This window comes from Procambarus clarkii, chromosome 22 (genome assembly GCF_040958095.1).
Source record: "Procambarus clarkii isolate CNS0578487 chromosome 22, FALCON_Pclarkii_2.0, whole genome shotgun sequence".
Lineage (NCBI taxonomy): Eukaryota > Metazoa > Arthropoda > Malacostraca > Decapoda > Cambaridae > Procambarus > Procambarus clarkii.
The window spans coordinates 45,961,116-45,984,481 of record NC_091171.1 but is presented as its reverse complement, the minus strand read 5'-3'; the positions used below and the strand labels follow the sequence as shown (position 1 = coordinate 45,984,481).

Genomic DNA, 23,366 nt, shown 5'->3' with positions numbered 1-23,366 from the left:
CTATGTCTTCATTAATCATCATTTGCATTTGTTATTCTGGGACCTTGACAATATTTTCTTCAAAAGAAATTGTCCATGGGATAATTAAAACTTATATGTCAATGATCACTATTCCCAAAGTTGTGGGGTAATCCTAGCAGGCAGTAATGTGCTTTATAATTTGAGAATATTTATTTTTTATTTTTTATTTACTTTATAATTTCTTGTTTAATTGATATTTATTATTGCTTCAAATAGTGGACTGTATTTAAGATTCAGCCTGCCAGGTTTTACCTGCACATGGCGGGGGTGGGGGGGGGGTAATTGTGCACAGCTTATCCCACTATTGGTGGAAATAAATAAGCCATATACATTTACTGTTAATTTTATAATTATAGTTTATGCCACATATGGTGGTACAAACAGGCTACTGTGGTTAGTACTACACAATATTATTGTAAACATAAGTTAGTAAAAAGTAATGGGTTCTCAACTGTGAGGTTGATATGGCCTCATTAGGCAGTGTGAGAGAGCTGTTGCAACATCTGTGTTTGGTTGGCCACATGTAGTCCAGAGTGTGTCATGTAATGGCGTCTGGCACTGTAAAAATTGCGTCTGTTGGGGCCTTCCAAGCATATAAAGGTCTATGGTGTTTTTCAGGTGGTAAACCACTCAACTTGATGTTTCTCCCGTGAGCCACTCCTGCGGAAAGATTACGAACTAAACTGCATTCACAAATGTGCTATAGCAAAGAAACGTTATGTTATTTATTGTAAACCTGGCTTACCCTGGCTGGGGCTTCTTAGCCTGCTTAACCATATCAGTAATACTACACAATGAATAAGAGCTCTAAAATCATTTCTATACTGTACGGATATAATTAGCACTTCCCGTTGTTAGTGTAAGGGTCGCTGTGGCAATTCTCGGTTGGTCAACTTATAATTTTGAGTCTATGACGAGGTGTGCGTGTCGAGATATCCCACAAAAGCCCTCTCATAGTCTTGTGTTTATGTTCTGACCAAGACAATGACTGGCCGCCTCCTCTCAGCGGTGTTCCAATATTTTTTTTGGGTTCTTACTCTGTCTTATGGACTTAAGGAGGCAAACTGTACTTTTACTGCTAATTATCTAAGAACCAGTCATAGTGACTACTATTTTATTAAGTTTAAACACTAAACTGTTGTTTAAGGAAGGGTTGTGGAGCTTAAATATAATTGTTGTTATGACGTCACGGACCCGTTCTCCTTAAACTTTTGATTAACTACAGAAAATTAACTACATCTATGATGGTAACTAGGTCAACATGTTATGTGTTGGATTTACGACAAAAGTCGCTCCCTGCTTTGTAATTTATAAATAATTAATAATTCATTGTGTCAATTATTATTCAATAATAATAATTCATTGAATAATAATTCAGAGTATATTCATACACATTAGGCTTATATCGAGATCAGAGGTCGAATTACTGACCCCTTCTAGGAAGCAACCTCACAACATGCTGACTATCTCCTGAGTACCTACTTACTGCTAGGTGAACAGGTGCATTAGGGGATATGAAATGTGCCCAACCATTTCTGTCCTCAACTCAAGTCCATTACATCCAGCAGTCGACCCCCACAGACACGCTCATAAATTTTTACATGCTGTTCATTCAAAACAGGAATTTTCTCAAGTATAAATTAATATTATAGTATATTACCGTATTGTGTATATATAGGCATAGGTTAGGTTAGGTTAGATGTTTAGGTTCTGTTGGCGATTATTTGTATTTGTAGTACGTGGGTGAAGCACTTATAACATTGTGCAACCCGTCCTCGACTCAAGTCCATTACATTCAGCGGTCAACCCCACAGACGCATTCATAAATTTTAACATGCTGTTCATTCAAAACGGGAATTTTCGCAAGTATAAATTAATATTATAATATATTAACATATTGTGTATATATAGGCATAGGTTAGGTTAGGTCAGGTGTTTAGGTTCTGTTGGCGATTATTTGTATTTGTAGTACGTGGGTGAAGCACTTATAACATTGTGCAACCCGTCCTCGACTCAAGTCCATTACATTCAGCGGTCAACCCCACAGACGCATTCATAAATTTTAACATGCTGTTCATTCAAAACGGGAATTTTCGCAAGTATAAAGTAATATTATAATATATTAGCATATTGTCCATATATAGGTATAGGATAGGTTTGGTTAGGTGTTTAGGTTCTGTTGGCGATTATTTGTATTTGTAGTACGTGGGTGAAGCATTTATAGCGTTGTGATTCGAACAAAATTCGTCAGTGAAGCACTTGTTCCGGATATGTTCGAACGTTCGAACAGATTTCTTACTATGCTATAATTCAAACGGCTTTTCATTTTATATACCTGCATTTGGGTGAGGTGATATGTTACAACAGTTTTGGACGAGGTGAAAACAAACTTTCAACACAAGATAGAACAGGAAATATTGGGTAATATTGGGTAAAGTTAAAGGGGAAGAATGGAAGTAAATGCAAAGGGCCTATTGGCCCATATTTCTTGATGCTTCTATATTGGTGCGGAGTCTTGAAGTGGGTAGAATATAGTTGTGCATTAATTGGCTGTTGATTGCTGGTGTTGACTTCTTAATGTGTAGTGCCTTGCAGATATCAAGCCGCCTGCTATCGCTGTATCTATCGATGATTTCCGTGTTTTTTGTTCAGACTTCTCTGGTGATGGTCTGGTTGTGAGAAGAGATTATATGTTCCTTAAAGGAGCCCTGTTGCTTATGCATCGTCAATCGCCTGGAAAGAGATGTTGTTGTCTTGCCTATATACTGAGTTCTTTGAGGCTTACAGTCCCCAAGTGGGCATTTGAAGGCATAGACGACATTGGTCTCTTTCAAAGCGTTCAGCTTTGTGTCTATAGAGTTTCTCATGAGTAGGTTGGCAGTTTTCTTGGTTGTATAGTAAATCGTCAATGGTATCTTCTGATTTTTGTCTGTAGGGATAACGTTTCTATTAGCAATATCTTTCAGGACCCTTTCCTCCGTTTTATGAGCTGTGGAACAGAAGTTCCTGTAAAATAGTCTAATAGGGGATACAGGTGTTGTGTTAGTTGTCTCTTCAGAGGTTGCATGGCGTTTCACCTTCCTTCTTATGATGTCTTCAACGAAACAATTGGAGAAGCCGTTGTTGACTAGGACCTGCCTTACCCTACAGAGTTCTTCATCGACTTGCTTCCATCCTGAGCTGTGGCTGAGAGCACGGTCGACATAAGTGTTAACAACACTCCTCTTGTACCTGTCTGGGCAGTCACTGTTGGCATACGGCGAAACGTTCACCTCATTTCATATTTCTCTGTGGATTTTCCGCATATATATATATATATATATATATATATATATATATATATATATATATATATATATATATATATATATATATATATATATATATATATGCGAACAAGCCTGAATGGTCCCCAGGAAAATATGCAACTGAAAACTCACACCCCAGAAGTGACTCGAACCCATACTCCCAGGAGCAACGCAACTGGTATGTACAAGACGCCTTAATCCACTTGACCATCACGACCGGACATAATGAGGTGATAGCCTAAGCTATTTGAACCACCCCACCGCCGGCACTCGGATAGTAATCTTGGGCATAGCATTTTACCAAATCACCTCATTATGTCCGGTCGTGATGGTCAAGTGGATTAAGACGTCTTGTACATACCAGTTGCGTTGCTCCTGGGAGTATGGGTTCGAGTCACTTCTGGGGTGTGAGTTTTCAGTTGCATATTGTCCTGGGGACCATTCAGGCTTGTTCGCATTTGTGTTCCTCATGTGTGCCCCAAAGTATGAGGTGATTTGGTAAAATGCTATGCCCAAGATTACTATCCGAGTGCCGGCGGTGGGGTGGTTCAAATAGCTTAGGCTATCACCTCATTATGTCCGGTCGTGATGGTCAAGTGGATTAAGGCGTCTTGTACATACCAGTTGCGTTGCTCCTGGGAGTATGGGTTCGAGTCACTTCTGGGGTGTGAGTTTTCAGTTATATATATATATATATATATATATATATATATATATATATATATATATATATATATATATATATATATATATATATATATATATATATATATATATATCTATGTCGTACCTAGTAGCCAAAACGCACTTCTCAGCCTACTATGCAAGGCCCGATTTGCCTATTAAGCCAAGTTTTCATGAATTAATTGTTTTTCCACTACCTAACCTACCTAACCTAACCTAACCTAACCTAACCTAACTTTTTCGGCTACCTAACCTAACTTAACCTATAAAGATAGGTTAGGTTAGGTTAGGTAGGGTTGGTTAGGTTCGGTCATATATCTACGTTAATTTTAACTCCAAGAAAAAAAAATTGACCTCATACATAATGAAATGGGTAGCTTTATCATTTCATAAGAAAAAAATTAGAGAAAATATATTAATTCAGGAAAACATGGCTTATTAGGCAAATCGGGCCTTGCATAGTAGGCTGAGAAGTGCGTTCTGGCTACTAGGTTACTAGGTACGACATCTATATATATATATATATATATATGTCGTACCTAGTAGCCAGAACGCACTTCTCAGCCTACTATGCAAGGCCCGATTTGCATAATAAGCCAAGTTTTCATGAAATAATTGTTTTTCAACTACCTAACCAACCTAACCTAACCTAACTTTTTCGGCTACCTAACCTAACCTAACCCAACCTATAAAGATAGATTAGGTTAGGTTAGGTAGGGTTGGTTGGGTTCAGTCATATATCTACGTTAATTTTAACTCCAATAAAAAAAGTTTACCTCATACATAATGAAATGGGTAGCTTTATCATTTCATAAGAAAAAAATTAGAGAAAATATATTAATTCAGGAAAACTTGGCTTATTAAGCAAATTGGGCCTTGCATAGTAGGCTGAAAAGTGCGTTCTGGCTACTAGGTACGATATATATATATAAATATATATATATATATATATATATATATATATATATATATATATATATATATATATATATATATATATATATATGTCGTACCTAGTAGCCAGAACTCACTTTTTGGCCTACTATTCAAGGCCCGATTTGCCTAATAAGCCAAGTTTTCCTGAATTAATATATTTTCTCTAATTTTTTTCTTATGAAATGATAAATCAACCCATTTCATTATGTATGAGGTCAATTTTTTTTATTGGAGTTAAAATTAACGTAGATATATGACCGAACCTAACCAACCCTACCTAACCTAACCTAACCTATCTTTATAGGTTAGGTTTGGTTAGGTAGCCGAGAAAGTTAGGTTAGGTTAGGTTAGGTAGGTTAGGTAGTCGAAAAACAATTAATTCATGAAAACTTGGCTTATTAGGCAAATCGGGCCTTGCATAGTAGGCTGAGAAGTGCGTTCTGGCTACTAGGTACGACATACATACATATATATATATATATATATATATATATATATATATATATATATATATATATATATATATATATATATATATATATATATATATTCCTATCTTCATGTACAGCAACCAACGAATTGGTAGGGCAGATCCTACCAGAGCGTATGAGAGAGACAGTGGGAACTCATGATCAAACGTTCATCGAAGCAGCCAGACAATGGGACACCATTGCACACCCTCAACCCCGACCACAAGTCCCAAAAGACCACAAGCAGGCCCACTGGGATAGCCCCATAATGGAAAAGACTGTCACAGCAATGATTGACAACGCTGATGCTGAAAACAAAGCCCGCCTCCTAGCGGTAACAGCACCCCACGCCGGGGATTTTTTATTTGCTGTGCCCAATGCAGCCCTGGGAACTCGCCTCAGTCATGACGCTCTCCGCATTGGAGTTGCCCTTCGCCTTGCCGCCCCCATCCTCACCGAACATAGGTGCATCTGCGGAACTGCGATGGCAGACCAATATGGTAGTCATGGTCTGGTATGTCGTAAATCACAGGGTAAAATTGCAAGACATGAAGAAGTCAACGACATCATCAAGAGGAGCCTCGCCACAGCCCGCTGCCCGGCACAAAGAGAACCACACTTATCCAGACCTAACGACCCTCAGAAGCGCCCTGATGGGGTCACCTTGCTACCTTGGAAGGATGGTAAGCAAGTGGTATGGGACTACACGTGCGCTGCCACACTGGCCAGTACCTACCTCCACTACAGCACACGTGAAAGCGGTGGTGCTGCTTCTTTCAGGGAATCGCAGAAAATTATTAAATACAGAGGTCTAACACACTGCTACAGCTTTGTTCCGATCGGCTCGGAGACCCTCGGTTCGTGGGGAAAATGTGCATTGAAGTTCCTGAAGGAATTGGGGGACAAATTGATCAGCGCTACAAAAGACCAGAGAGCAAAAAGTTTCTTGTTCCAGCGCCTCAGTGTTGCGATTCAGAGGGGAAATGCTTGTTGCGTCTTGGGCACTAGTCCAACTTCAGAGGAATTCGAAGAAGTGTTTGACTTGCAACAATGATCGAACCCGTCTGTGACTTTCATCAATGTTTCCCATTGTTGTGTTTTTCAAGAGATCCATAACCTTTAATCACCTTTTTGCATTATTATTTTTGTATCAACCCATGTATATCTTGTAACCATATATATATATATATATATATATATATATATATATATATATATATATATATATATATATATATATATATATATATATATATATATATATATATATATGTCGTACCTAGTAGCCAGAACTCACTTTTTGGCCTACTATTCAAGGCCCGATTTGCCTAATAAGCCAAGTTTTCCTGAATTAATATATTTTTTCTAATTTTTTTCTTATGAAATGATAAAGCTACCCATTTCATTATGTATGAGGTCACTTTTTTTTATTGGAGTTAAAATTAACGTAGATATATGACCGAACCTAACCAACCCTACCTAACCTAACCTAACCTATCATTATAGGTTAGGTTTGGTTAGGTAGCCGAAAAAGTTAGGTTAGGTTAGGTTAGGTAGGTTAGGTAGTCGAAAAACAATTAATTCATGAAAACTTGGCTTATTAGGCAAATCGGGCCTTGCATAGTAGGCTGAGAAGTGAGTTCTGGCTACTAGGTACGACATATATATATATATCTATATCTATATATATATATATATATATATATATATATATATATTAATATATATATATATATATATATATATATATATATATATATATATATATATATATATATATATATATATATATATATATATATGTATGTATGTATGTATGTATGCTGTGCTGTGGCCCTGCATATATATATGAGCCACAGCAATGCATGGCAGGGTACAGCTAGTATGTATATATATATTTTTGTGTGCAAAGAGACTGTGCTTGTAAGCTGGATTTAGGACACTATTGCAGCATTATGTAGAACATATAATAGTCGATTTAATGAGGTTTTAATGTTTAGTATTGACAAAATGCAGGAAAATAAAAAAATACAATAATTATGCTACTTGCTGATTACTTTTGTGTGTGGATAGGCAGGCAGGAGGAATAATGGGTAGACAATCTTTGAAGTTTTTGAAAGGTAGGGTAAAGTATAACTTTGGGGAGTATGGTTTAAAATTACTGTATATATTTGATATATACTATAAACTATATTATAACCATACTCCCATATATAGTATAACATATATGGGTGTATGGATGAAAATTATATAAACTATATACAATTTAGTGTTTCCTTTATAAAACATTACAAAAAAACAGTTTAGTGTTTCCTTTTTAAAATATTACAAAGAAAACAATGTAGTGTTTCCTTTGTCAGAGTAGATGTTAATGGGACTATCATAGCTCCCATTGTTTAGTTTCTATGGTCTTGAAACTTAAGTCTAATTGTTTAGTCTCGCGTTGTTTAGTTTCTTCATTGTATAAATTCTTTACAACTGTCTCAATATTACAAGTGTTAGTGGAGGGGTTTAACATTAGGTTGAAGATATGGTCATTTCTCACAAAAAGCTGTTACAAAATCATATATAATCTGCTCTATGTATGGACATTCTGGCTTAGTATTTTCTATTAATATTTTCTTACTAGCTGTACCAGGTCACGCGTTGCTGTGGCTCAGCAAAGCATGTGCGTTGCTGAGCCACAGCAATCTTCCCTTGTCTCCCAGTCCTCCCCACCATTCCCCCTCCCCCCCATCCCCTCGTCCTCCCAACCATTCCCCACTCCCTCGTCCCCTCGTCCTCTTAACCATTCCCCACTCCCCTGTCCCCTCGTCCTCCCCACCATCTCCCACTCCCCCGTCCCTTGTCCTCCCGACTATTCCCCTCTTCCCAGTCCCCTCGTCCTCCCCATAATCCCCCACTCCTTTGATCCGCCTTGTCCTCCCCACCATTCTCCATTCCCCTTTCCCCTTGTCTCCACCATCCCCAACTCCCCCGTTCCCTCGTCCTCCCCACCGTTTTACACTCCCTCGTCTGATGCATTCTCAAATGATCTGATTACTTTGCGTAATCAAATTATCTGATGTTCCAATCACTGAAACATAAGAAAAACAGTTAAAGAAAGAAATGAAAAAAATGAAAAAATAAAAAAATAAACTGTACTCACGAAATGAACGGTTTGATAAATAACACAGCTCAAATCCAATGCAATGTCACAAAATAATTAAATCAAAATTAAAATAAATGGTAATCTATGAAAATTCAATTTGTCAATGCAATCGGAAACATTGAAATGGAATCGTAACATATTTAGTATAGTATGTGATGCTCTTACATGCAACAGATGGCGCTGAATCTTAAAAAAAAACGTTATTTCCTGTCACAGGTGTGGCATCTATACTTATACTCACGAAATGATTGGTATGGTAACTAACACAGCTCAATTCCAACGCACTTTCACACAAAATAATGAACTCAAAATGTATGAAAATTCAATTTATCAATGAAATTGGAAACATTGAAATGGAATCGTAACATATTTAGTATAGTGTGTATTGCTATTACGTGCAACAGATGGTACTGTTTTTTAAAAAAAGTATGTTTTTACCGGTCACAGGTGTGTCATCTATATAGCAGGTATATAAAAACACGCGTGTATCCGAATGAAACGTCAAAATTTCAAAGAATTCGGTGAAGAACTTACGTCCAACAGATGGCGCTGTTTTTCAAAATGCAGTTTTTTTCCTGTCACAGGTGAGGCATGTATATAGTAGGTATATAAAAACTTGTGCCTATTCGAATGAAACGTTGTGTCAAAATTTTAAAGCAATCGGTAAAGAGGTTTCAAAGATTTCCCTCACATGAAAACCCATGTAAAACAGTTTTTCAAAAAAGCATGTTTTTCCCGTCACAGACGTAACATCAATATAGTATGTATATAAAACCCTGCTCGGATGCGAATGGAATGGCGTGTGAAAATTTCAAAGCAATCGGTGAAGAACTTTCGGAGATTAGCGATTTTGAACAAACGAACATTTATATTTTTATTTATATAAATATAAGGGGTGGGACTTCTTTATTGATAAGGACAAAATAATTGCCAATCTCCACAAAGTAAGTAGGCATTTTTCCTATTCAGAATTTGACTTTCGATTTAAATTTACCAGGAAACGGGGTTCACCTGCAACGATATAGAGATAAAAATATCCGAATTATAAGATGTCTGGGAAGGACTTCTGCTACAGATGTTTTGGCCGTGATACAAACTCCTCTCCGTAAGTTTTTACATTATGTTTATGAAGTTTCTTTTATTTGTTATTTAGGATATAATAATTTCCCATTCATTTCGCCTAGTTAATTTTAAGGAAAGTTCGATGAGAGAAATGACATAAATTACAATTTGTGTTCTGTTCGGGGCGTTGTATAATAGTTAATGTGCGGAGGTGTCACGTGGTACAGCCTCACCCTTGGCTAGGGAGACCTTATTCAGTGTTGAAAGGCATCCTCATCCCATCAGTGGTATACCAGTATATTGGTATATTTCTAGTTCGGTGTCTTCATCTAAATCATTTGATATATCTAATATCTTCTCATTTTATCAAAAACGTTTTACAAGGTAATAGGGTCCACATATAATATACAAAAATAAATTAAAGCATATTATCAGGCAGCTGTTGTAGTGAAAGTCCCGTTGAGGAATATGACTCGTCTTTATTGGTGTAATGAATAGTGGTGGTGAGGAAGATTTCTGGTTGTTATGAGGTAACAGTCCCCTCATAATATCCACCTCACACAGTATGAGAGTTATTCCTCACAGTTTGAACTGGTTTATAACCATTTAGTATGTTGTAGAGTATATGTAGCCAGGTTAATCCAGGAGTATTGATCTGTTTTGGATTATTATTATTATTATTATTATTATTATTATTATTATTATTATTATTATTATTATTATTATTATTATTGTTTCACATTTAACATTATATTTGAGTTATGAACAACTGACGTATGCATGACGCAGTGAAAGTAAGCCATTTGTTTTTGATTCATCATTAATGCTATGGTCTTATTTGTTCCTCTTCACTGATATTGATCCATGTGTTCAGGGCGGTTGTCTGGTGTATGATGCTCATGATTATTACCATTTTTTATTGTGCTTTATTCTATACACTTCAAATAGACGGTAGAGCGACACTCACGCTTCTTGCAGGTCGACGTTCAATCCCCGACCGTTCAAGTAGTTGGGCACCATTCCTTTCCTCATCCTATCCTAAATCCTTATACTCATATCCATTCAAAGTGCTATATAGTCGTAATGGCTTAGTACGTTCTCCTAATAATTATCTTACCTTATTATATGCTAATGTGAGTATTCAAGCATAAATGTATCTAAGCTGAAGCTGAGACTATAAACACAAAGAGGACTCTAATTTAGCTTATTGTAATGATTGATTCGTAAGAAGAAATTCAAATATTTGGTGAGATATTTTTGTATACTATAAGTTTGATGGTAGTGGAAGCAGGTGCAGCGGTCCAAGAGGTCAAGAGTTGCCATAGGCTACAGCATTGATTGTGCAAAAGTTTTAGTTTATTGCTTATTAATTGTCCACGGATTGTTTGACAAAGTTTTTCATTTATTGTCTCTGCGTGTCTGGTAGGTGCAGGATGATGGTATAGGGAATCATGGCTCTTAATAAAATTACGTTGGCATAAGTGAGGCGAATCTGAATAAGGATTCATTGAGAGTAAGCCTGAGGAACTATAATAGGAGAAAGTGTCCAAGACTTCACGTCCATTCGGGCGTGATGTTATGAAGGCAGGTGAGCTTGAGTTGGTCTACCCAAGATTAGGCAAGTCAGTTCCCACGGCCTGGTACACTTTCTATGAATAATGTTGTGAGACCATCCCGGTAACTCCCGAGAGCAGGAGCTGACACTTGAGAAGTGTCACAGTTGTTATTATATTTGCTGTTGTGGGACAGGTAGAGACGGGTACTAACACCCTCATATTACCCAGTACAACATAAGATGAAAAGACTCGATGCCTCCTGGATAAATGTAAAGTTGAACCCCTAATCTTTAAAGTGGCAAACTTGGTGTAATGAAAATCCTGGTGATAAAGATTACTCGGTGAAAGGTGTAGTGAAAGTCTTGGTGAGAAGTATGAGTGGTGCAGAGAAAGTTCTGGTGAGGAAGATTACTGGTGCAGAGAAAGTTCTGGTGAGGAAGATTACTGGTGCAGAGAAAGTTCTGGTGAGGAAGATTACTGGTTCAGAGAAAGTTCTGGTGAGGAAGATTACTGGTGCAGAGAAAGTTCTGGTGAGGAAGATTACTGGTGCAGAGAAAGTTCTTTAGTTGCTTTGTTCACATTGACTCCGAGTCAGGCCCTCAACACCTTAGTTTACTGTACACCACCCCAAGCCCTCCCCTCAGTCTTCTTAGTTTACACCAGTTCTATCGCTCCTCTCAACCTTCTTAGTGTACCCAAATCCTCTCTTCACCCTGGTCAGTTTACACCAACCTTCACAAGCTCTATCAGTATCTGAAGTGTATAATGTACCTTGATCAGTTTTCTTATACATGGAATATAAGAAGTACATTTGGCTTCCAGAAATATCCGAAAAATCTTTTAAGGAAAAATAGAAGTTCATATGAATGGGATATATTTTGTTTAACAATTTATATATTTATTCAGAGAACTTACGCTATTTTACCTTCCAGAGTTTTACGTGTCAAACACAAGCACCATTCGCGCCAGTCTTGGAGACCACTTGAGGGTTCCCATCACCAAGACTAAGGATCTGCCCGATGAAGTGTTCATCCGCAGACTTCCAGATGGATGGGTGTACAAGGCTGGGACCACTGCTGATGTTTCCCTTCCTTTGACCTTTGACCCGGTCACACTCGGAGACGTGGGAATATACATCCTTGGTAATGATGGCACATCTCAGGAATCGAAAACCTTTTCTGCAGCCAAGGTCGAAATTGAATACAATGGAGCATATTTTCATCTAATTGTACGAGGTAGAGTTGTACTCCTTGTAAATATTATCTGAAGTGATGTACTAAATTTTTCAATGGCTGTTGTCTTCACTGCACTGCACTATGTTGTGAAGATGGTTGCCTGCAGTTTAATGCATTTTGCAATGATCATTGTGTACAGTGTTGTGAATGTTGCACGTGTGATGTAGTGTGCATGTTACAAATAGTGATGATTCATGATCTATATTGTGAAGATGGATGTCTATAGTGTGATAAATAGACAACCCACAATGCATGGTGCATTGGGGGTTGTCTGTAGTATGGTGTATGAGGCAGTGATGGTTGTCTAGTGTGGTGCATGGTACAGTGATGGTCGTCTGTAGTGTGGTGCATGCTACAGTGATGGTCGTCTGTAGTGTGGTGCATGCTACAGTGATGGTCGTCTGTAGTGTGGTGCATGGTACAGTGAATGTTGTCTGTAGTGTGGTGCATGGTGCAGTGATGGTTGTCTAGTGTGGTGCATGGTACAGTGATGGTTGTAGTGTGATGCATGGTACAATGATGGTCGTCTGTAGTGTGGTGCATGGTGCAGTGATGGTTGTCTAGTGTGGTGCATGGTACAGTGATTGTTGTCTGTAGTGTGGTGCATGGTACAGTGATGGTTGTCTGTAGTGTGGTGCATGGTACAGTGATGGTTGTCTGTAGTGTGATGTATGGTACAGTGATGGTTGTCTGTAGTGTGATGTATGGTGCAGTGATGGTTGTCTGTAGTGTGGTGCATGGTGCAGTGATGGTTGTCTAGTGTGGTGCATGGTACAGTGATGGTTGTCTGTAGTGTGGTGCATGGTACAGTGATGGTCGTCTGTAGTGTGGTGCATGGTACAGTGATGGTTGTCTGTAGTGTGGTGCATGGTACAGTGATGGTTGTCTGTAGTGTGATGTATGGTACAGTGATGGTTGTCTGTAGTGTGATGTATGGTGCAGTGATGGTTGTCTGTAGTTTGGTGCATGGTACAGTGATGGTTGTCTGTAGTGTGGTGCATGGTACAGTGATGGTTGTCTGTAGTGTGGTGCAGTGATGGTTGTCTGTAGTGTGGTGCATGGTGCAGTGATGGTTGTCTGTAGTGTGGTGTATGGTGCAGTGATGGTTGTCTGTAGTGTGATGCATGGTACAGTAATGGTTGTCTGTAGTGTGGTGCATGGTACAGTGATGGTTGTCTGTAGTGTGGTGCATGGTACAGTGATGGTTGTCTGTAGTGTGGTGCATGGTACAGTGATGGTTGTCTGTAGTGTGATGCATGGTACAGTGATGGTTGTCTGTAGTGTGATGTATGGTGCAGTGATGGTTGTCTGTAGTGTGATGCATGGTACAGTGATGGTTGTCTGTAGTGTGGTGCATGATACAGTGATGGTTGTCTGTAGTGTGGTGCATGGTACAGTGATGGTTGTCTGTAGTGTGATGTATGGTGCAGTGATGGTTGTCTGTAGTGTGATGTATGGTGCAGTGATGGTTGTCTGTAGTGTGGTGCATGGTACAGTGATGGTTGTCTGTAGTGTGGTGTATGGTACAGTGATGGTTGTCTGTAGTGTGGTGCATGGTGCAGTGATGGTTGTCTGTAGTGTGGTGCATGGTACAGTGATGGTTGTCTGTAGTGTGATGTATGGTGCAGTGATGGTTGTCTGTAGTGTGATGTATGGTGCAGTGATGGTTGTCTAGTGTGGTGCATGGTACAGTGATGGTTGTCTGTAGTGTGGTGTATGGTACAGTGATGGTTGTCTGTAGTGTGGTGCATGGTACAGTGATGGTTGTCTGTAGTGTGATGTATGGTGCAGTGATGGTTGTCTGTAGTGTGGTGCATGGTACAGTGATGGTTGTCTGTAGTGTGGTGTATGGTACAGTGATGGTTGTCTGTAGTGTGGTGCATGGTACAGTGATGGTTGTCTGTAGTGAGGTGCATGGTACAGTGATGGTTGTCTAGTGTGGTGCATGGTACAGTGATGGTTGTCTGTAGTGTGGTGCATGGTACAGTGATGGTTGTCTGTAGTGTGGTGCATGGTACAGTGATGGTTGTGTACCTTAAGGTCTATGGTGTGTTGTTACAGTGAGTGAGAGTGACTGTTATGGACCACAGTGTGGTGACTGTACCTTAAGGTCAATGTTGTGTTGTTACAGAGTGTGAGAGTGACCGTTATGGACCTCAGTGCCAGTCTTGGTGCCCTGACTGTCAAAATGGTGGCATATGTCATGCTGTGACTGGCACTTGTGTCTGTGCTCCAGGCTACAGTGGTCCCACCTGCCAACATGGTAAGCAACTTAACACGTTTTACAGTTCATATCTTACATAAACAGTTGCTATTACATCATTATCTAAATTACCATTTATCCAAACACTAACCAAAAGCCGGTTAATATATATATACTTATATATAACACGCAGTATCCGGTGTATTTGTGTATTGTTTATGTTTTGACAGCGTGTCCCCGAGGCAGCTTCGGGAGCTCGTGTCAGTTTATATGCCAGAAGACCACTCTTGGCTTCAGTCCTGCAACTAAGGGTCAGTGTGAGAAGTTGATCATATGTCTGCCTGAACCCTATGGCTGCTCCTGTGCTCCCGGCTACACCGGCCCCTTCTGTGACCAAGGTAATATTCCTCTCTTAAAGTCTCGCAAGTGTTTATAATGAGTTGGTTATTTCAAACACACAAATTTTATTGGTAGCGGGACACACAAGACTGTTGGGTAAATGATTAAATATTATTTTACATTGTAAAATACAGTCTCAAGTGGGTGCGAGTGTGTGTACTAATTGACATCGGGAGGTTTCTCGTATATAAATTACTCGGCTGCGCCCGGGTCTACCCCCCTCCTGTTTCCATCCCCTCTTTCCCAATCTCCCTCTCTCCCCTCACTCTCATCTCTTGTCCTATTCCCTTTTCTCCCCCGTTCCCCCTTCTCCCCTTTTCCACCCAAACTTTCCCCCTCTTCCAATCTCTATGAATACTACTTGTGGTGGCAGTATGACTACTGCCACCACAACGACTGTGACTACTGCCACCACAACCACTGTGACTACTGCCACCACAGCCACTGTGACTACTGCCACCACAACCACTGTGACTACTGCCACCACAACCAGTGTGACTACTGCCCCCACAACGACTGTGACTACTGCCACCACAACCTGTGTGACTACTGCCACCACAACCACTGTGACTACTGCCACCACAACGACTGTGACTACTGCCACCACAACCACTGTGACTACTGCCACCACAACCACTGTGACTACTACCACCACAACCTGTGTGACTACTGCCACCACAACCACTGTGACTATTGCCACCACAACCACTGTGACTACTGCCACCACAACCACTGTGACTACTGCCACCACAACCACTGTGACTACTACCACCACAACCTGTGTGACTACTGCCACCACAACCACTGTGACTACTGCCACCACAACTACTGTGACTACTGCCACCACAACCACTGTGACTACTGCCACCACAACCACTGTGACTACTGCCACCACAACCTGTGTGACTACTGCCACCACAACCACTGTGACTACTGCCACCACAACCTGTGTGACTACTGCCACCACAACCACTGTGACTACTGCCACCACAACCACTGTGACTACTACCACCACAACCTGTGTGACTACTGCCACCACAACCACTGTGACTACTGCCACCACAACCACTGTGACTACTGCCACCACAACCACTGTGACTACTACCACTACAACCTGTGTGACTACTGCCACCACAACCACTGTGACTACTGCCACCACAACCACTGTGACTACTGTCACCACATCCACTGTTACTACTACCACCACAACCTGTGTGACTACTGCCACCACAACCACTGTGACTACTGCCACCACAACCACTGTGACTACTGCCACCACAACCACTGTGACTACTACCACCACAACCTGTGTGACTACTGCCACCACAACCACTGTGACTACTACCACCACAACCTGTGTGACTACTGCCACCACAACCACTGTGACTACTGCCACCACAACCACTGTGACTACTGCCACCACAACCACTGTGACTACTGCCACCACAACCTGTGTGACTACTGCCACCACAACCACTGTGACTACTGCCACCACAACCTGTGTGACTACTGCCACCACAACCAGTGTGACTACTGCCACCACAACCTGTGTGACTACTGCCACCACAACCTGTGTGACTACTGCCACCACAACCACTGTGACTACTGCCACCACATCCTGTGTGACTACTGCCACCACAACCTGTGTGACTACTGCCACCACAACCTGTGTGACCACTGCCACCACAACCTGTGTGACTACTGCCACCACAACCTGTGTGACTACTGCCACCACAACCTATGTGACTACTGCCACCACAACCTGTGTGACTACTGCCACCACAACCAGTGTGACTACTGCCACCACAACCTGTGTGACTACTGCCACCACAACCTGTGTGACTACTGCCACCACAACCACTGTGACTACTGCCACCACATCCTGTGTGACTACTGCCACCACAACCTGTGTGACTACTGCCACCACAACCTGTGTGACTACTGCCACCACATCCTGTGTGACTACTGCCACCACAACCTGTGTGACTACTGCCATCACAACCTGAGTGACTACTGCCACCCCAACCTGTGTGACTACTGCCACCACAACCTGTGTGACTACTGCCACCACATCCTGTGTGACTACTGCCACCACAACCTGTGTGACTACTGCCACCACAACCTGTGTGACTACTGCCACCACAACCTATGTGACTACTGGCACCACAACCACTGTGACTACTGCCACCACAACCTGTGTGACTACTGCCACCACAACCTGTGTGACTACTGCCACCACAACCTGTGTGACTACTGCCACCACAACCTGTGTGACTACTGCCACCACAACCTGTGTGACTACTGCCACCACAACCTGTGTGACTACTGCCACCACAACCTGTGTGACTACTGCCACCACAACCTGTGTGACTACTGCCACCACAACCTGTGTGACTACTGCCACCACAACCTGTGTGACTACTGCCACCACAACCACTGTGACTACTGCCACCACAACCACTGTGACTACTGCCACCACAACCTGTGTGACTACTGCCACCACAACCTGTGTGACTACTGCCACCACAACCTGTGTGACTACTGCCACCACAACCTATGTGACTACTGCCACCACATCCTGTGTGACTACTGCCACCACATCCTGTGTGACTACTGCCACCACAAGCTGTGTGACTACTGCCACCACAACCACTGTGACTACTGGCACCACAACCACTGTGACTACTGCCACCACATCCTGTGTGACTACTGCCACCACATCCTGTGTGACTACTGCCACCACAACCTGTGTGACTTCTGCCACCACAACCACTGTGACTACTGCCACCACAACCACTGTGACTACTGGCACCACAACCACTGTGACTACTGCCACCACAACCACTGTGACTACTGCCACCACAACCACTGTGACTACTGGCATCACAACCTGTGAGACTACTGCCACCACAACCTATGTGACTACTGGCACCACAACCTGTGAGACTACTGCCACCACAACCACTGTGACTACTGCCACCACAACCTGTGAGACTACTGCCACCACAACCACTGTGACTACTGGCATCACAACCTGTGAGACTACTGCCACCACAACCACTGTGACTACTGCCATCACAACCACTGTGACTACTGCCACCACAACCACTGTGACTACTGGCATCACAACCTGTGAGACTACTGCCACCACAACCTATGTGACTACTGGCACCACAACCTGTGTGACTACTGCCACCACAACCACTGTGACTACTGCCACCACAACCACTGTGACTACTGCCACCACAACCACTGTGACTACTGCCACCACAACCACTGTGACTACTGCCACCACAACCACTGTGACTACTACCACCACAACCTGTGTGACTACTGCCACCACAACCACTGTGACTACTGCCACCACAACCTGTGTGACTTCTGCCACCACAACCTGTGTGACTACTGCCACCACAACCACTGTGACTACTGCCACCACATCCTGTGTGACTACTGCCACCACAACCTGTGTGACTACTGCCACCACAACCTGTGTGACCACTGCCACCACAACCTGTGTGACTACTGCCACCACAACCTGTGTGACTACTGCCACCACAACCTATGTGACTACTGCCACCACAACCTGTGTGACTACTGCCACCACAACCACTGTGACTACTGCCACCACAACCTGTGTGACTACTGCCACCACAACCTGTGTGACTACTGCCACCACAACCACTGTGACTACTGCCACCACATCCTGTGTGACTACTGCCACCACAACCTGTGTGACTACTGCCACCACAACCTGTGTGACTACTGCCACCACATCCTGTGTGACTACTGCCACCACAACCTGTGTGACTACTGCCATCACAACCTGTGTGACTACTGCCACCCCAACCTGTGTGACTACTGCCACCACAACCTGTGTGACTACTGCCACCACATCCTGTGTGACTACTGCCACCACAACCTGTGTGACTACTGCCACCACAACCTGTGTGACTACTGCCACCACAACCTATGTGACTACTGGCACCACAACCACTGTGACTACTGCCACCACAACCTGTGTGACTACTGCCACCACAACCTGTGTGACTACTGCCACCACAACCTGTGTGACTACTGCCACCACAACCTATGTGACTACTGCCACCACATCCTGTGTGACTACTGCCACCACATCCTGTGTGACTACTGCCACCACAACCTGTGTGACTACTGCCACCACAACCACTGTGACTACTGGCACCACAACCACTGTGACTACTGCCACCACATCCTGTGTGACTACTGCCACCACATCCTGTGTGACTACTGCCACCACAACCTGTGTGACTTCTGCCACCACAACCACTGTGACTACTGCCACCACAACCACTGTGACTACTGGTGTTACGTACTCCTAGCAGAATACGTATATAAATTTAAAATAAATATTATTTTATTTTATCATTGCATGTATATGTACACACATTGTGTTTTGGGTAAATTGTCGTATGGTGTGGCAGCGTCAGCGGACAAGAGCGCGGTTGCCTTTGCACACGTCTATTTCCTGATTGATACGGGAAAGCTGGACCTGTTCAGTTGAGAGTTCCAGATGTCACTTTATTTTAGTTAGAAAATGTTTTATATACTGTAATTAAACAGGTGTCATTATACTTATATATTTTGTAAGCAACTATTATATGTAACTTGCAGTCTTATGTGTTTTGATAACAAGTGGTTGTTCAATTAGTTTAAAATATTAAAAAGTCCTTAGTTTCCATCCCTCATCCTGGGATGAGGCAGACGGGAGGTGAGAATGTGGGTGGCGACAGAGCGAGAGTTCAGTAGCTGATACTGGACCAGGAGAGTAACATGTGGGAGATAAGTCTATTACATTCATTTTGTGCCATAATTACTATTATATATTACGTGCCATGACAATACTTTCATATATTCTACAAGTTAACTTTACCATCTGTGTTTTTATATTATACTGTTTTGAATATATTTATGTAATATTGTTTATCTATTCTTCAGTCCTAAGGAAGATTTTATTTTTGTGCTCATTACTTATCAAGGGGTTATACTGGTGATTCGCTATTGAGAACAGCAGTTGTGTCGTATCCCTAGACGTAATTAAAGTTGGCTGCTGTAGGATCACGAGCCGTAACGTACGATAGGTAACAAAGAGTTATGGGGGCCTGTGCCGGGAAATATTGTTCTCACTTTAACTTAAATATGCTAATCTAACCTTGCCTTCCTAGGTACCAGTGTGTCAAGTGTCTGTGTGTTTCTTAAGAACTATTCCATGTGCCAAGCAAGCCTTCCTGTGTGTCAAGTAACAACGTTTCACGATTTTGAGGTAAGTCATCCTATATATTTTGTTTGTGCAGTGAGGCCAAGCGAATTTTCAGTGTGGTGACAATTTTACAGTGAAGTGTAGTGCAGTGCCATTATTTTAATTATTTTTGTGAATCAAGTGCCAAGTGTTAGTAACAATGGAGGAGAAAGTTGCCGCGTTGGTGGCTCACCCAGACTTTGAAGGGATTCAGAACCTTAAAAAGACTGAGTTAATACAAATGGCAAATCAGTTGGATTTGACCGCCAGCAATAGAATGGTTAAAGCTCAAATATTGAAAGTCATTGTGACGCATTTTGTTGAGAATGGGGATTTAGAGGAAGAAATTCTAGAGGAGTTAAGAGAGGAGTCGAGTGATCAGATGACGTTAAAGCGTCTTGAGTTAGAAGCTCGCCAATTAGAGCTTGAAGCTCAAAAAGAACAGAAAATATTAGAGGCTGAAGCTCGTCAAAGAGAGATTGAAGCTCAACAGCAACAGCAAATATTAGAGGCTGAAGCTCAGCAAAGAGAGCTTGAGACTAGGCGTTTAGAAATTGCGGTACAGTTGCAAATAGAAGCCACAAAGAAGCAACAAGCCGAGGAACAAACTAGGCAATTAGAGATTCAACAACAAATGGCTGACACTAACTTCAGGCTTGAATCACAGCGTATGGCAGCTGGGCATGGAAATACTAGTAATGTTTCAACAAATAGTGATAATAATCCCATCAGGATGAATAAGTATATAGAGTTGCCCAAGTTCAATGAGGAGGATCCTGAGGTTTTCTTTGCACATTTTTATAAAATTGCCATCAGTATGAACTGGCCAAGGGATCAGTGGGTAGCCATTATGCAGTCTCAATTTAAGGGGCGTAGTCAGGAGGTTTTCACATCCCTACCTGACGCTCATAGTTTTGATTATGAATTTGTAAAGAAAAGCATCCTAAATGCTTATCAATTAAATCCAGAGGCACACAGGCAAAAGTTCAGAAATCTAAGGAGGACAAGTGATCAGACAATAGCAGATTTTACTCGTCAGAAGACGAATTTTTGTAACAGATGGTTAAAGTCACTTTCAGTCACAGACTTTGATGCTTTAAAGAATCTTCTTATAATGGAAGAAGTATTGTCATGTCTCCCAGACCAGTTGTCTACTTTTATGGCAGAACAAAAGAATGTAACAGATATTGATGAGCTGTCAAAGCTCGCGGATGAGCATGAGTTGCTGACTAGGGCCCCGTTTACGGCCACTTCACCTAAGTCTAGTCGTAGAGTAAATTTCAATGCTCACCGAACTCCTTATCAGTATAAGTCTCCTCCTGGTGCGACAGTTACTCCCGTGAACTCTTCTCTTACTAACCCTAAGATGGTTACTCCATTGCCAGGATCATCTAAGCCTAGTAATGTTATTTCTAAACCTACAGTTGGTTCTACCAGTGTGTCCACTGTAAGGTCCTGTTCCCATTGTAAGAGAAAAGGCCATGGAATTCATTCATGTTTTATATTGCACCCTGAGTTACGACCAACTGGTCTCATTTATTGCAGAGGTGTGCAAAATAAACTTACTAATAAACATGTAACTGTAAACCCCAATTGGGTGAAACAGTATTCACCATATATGTCTTCAGGTGAAGTTTTGTGTATTAATGGGAAGTGGAAGCCAGTGGTTATTCTTCGTGATACAGGTGCTTCCCAAACCATAATTTCATCCAGTATTCTTTCTGATGTTAAAAAGAGAGAGACTGGAAAGTTTGTTGTTCTTCAGAGTGTTGCAGGATGTAAAACTGTACCTCTAATAGACATTAATTTCAGATCCACCATTACACCAAGTTTATGCACTGTGGGTGTTAGTACACAGTTGCCCATCCCAGGTGTGGATGTTATATTGGGTAATGATGTGGCCATAAATCATGTTGTGGGTGAGATTGATCCCCGTTTGTGTAAACAGCCCGTTGCAGACCATGTTTATTCTGCCTGTGCTGAAGTTAGTTCTATGAATGAACCTGTTGTAGAAGATGGTTTTGTCCATTCTACCTGTGCTGATGTCAGTACTACTATAAATCCAGTTGTCAGTTCTGATGTTGTTACTCAAGCATTTGTGCCAGTAACCAGTACCCTTCAGTGGAGAAGTGGGATGTGGTTGTTCCAGATTCCTGTGTGGCCGATTTAGTTGTTGAGAGTAAGCCTGATACTATGACTCTGCTTTATTCCAATAAATTGGGAAAGGATGTCCATGTACCATTGTCTTGCCCGCTCACTACGAACGTTGTGCCAGGAGTTGAGAGAAACTTAAAAGCCACGACTCTGTATTCCAGCCAAGTGAATGGGTTAGGACAAGATGTCGGGTTGGCAGAAGTATTCCCGCTCACTCCAAGTTTAGAATCAGTTGTCGAGAGTAAGTCCGTTGTAGAGGCCCCGCCTCACCCTAGTCAAGGTGATATAATAGGGGAGGAGGTCAAACTACCTGTTACTTGCCCGCTCACTTCAGATTCCCTTCATTTAAGTGCTTTGAGTAGAACTGACCCTAAGATTTCAGAGAGAAGCAAGGAGACAGTCTGTACTGTAGATCCAGTTTTGGAGAGTGTGGGAAAGCAGCCAGAGGATCAGCTTCTGTTGAGTAGATGGAGACCCATTGAGCCTCCCTCTTCAGTTGTCTGTGAGGATGTGACCCAGCTTGGTAGTGATATTATTGATTGTGAGCAGACAGTACTCCAAGCAGCTCCAGAAGTCATGGGAGGAAATTTTGGTAAAATCATTAAGAGTGGTAAAGTAGCATTTGGATCTAAGTTTCGACGTTGTGATTCTTATTCTATGTGGAGTAAGTATTTCTCATTGTGTACATTGAGTCAGAGTGTGTGTAGGATGTTGAACTCTACTTTTATTCTGCAGCCATTTTCTTGGGAAGTAATGGACTGTGGGACATCTTTGTCAAGCCTTGTGGTTGAGCAGAGAGAGTTTACTCAAGTAGGTTGTGCACCCAGCAGTTCTGAGGAAGTGGTGAGTTATGCTAGAGCAGTGTCTCTATATTCAGATCCAGTAAATTTTGATGCACGAGTGATAAAA

The 23,366-nt window shown here is 41.7% G+C and overlaps 1 protein-coding gene across 1 annotated transcript in view; it reads left to right on the top strand.

The window, feature by feature from the left end:
- Positions 1-23,366, top strand: part of LOC123747618 (receptor-type tyrosine-protein phosphatase F-like) — a 160,679-nt gene that overhangs the window by 13,120 nt on the left and 124,193 nt on the right. The window contains exons 7-10 of the mRNA XM_069328944.1: positions 9,568-9,675; positions 12,121-12,423; positions 14,555-14,686; positions 14,857-15,024. Coding sequence (XP_069185045.1) covers positions 9,568-9,675; positions 12,121-12,423; positions 14,555-14,686; positions 14,857-15,024 — 711 coding nt within the window. The remainder of the gene's footprint in view (positions 1-9,567; positions 9,676-12,120; positions 12,424-14,554; positions 14,687-14,856; positions 15,025-23,366) is intronic.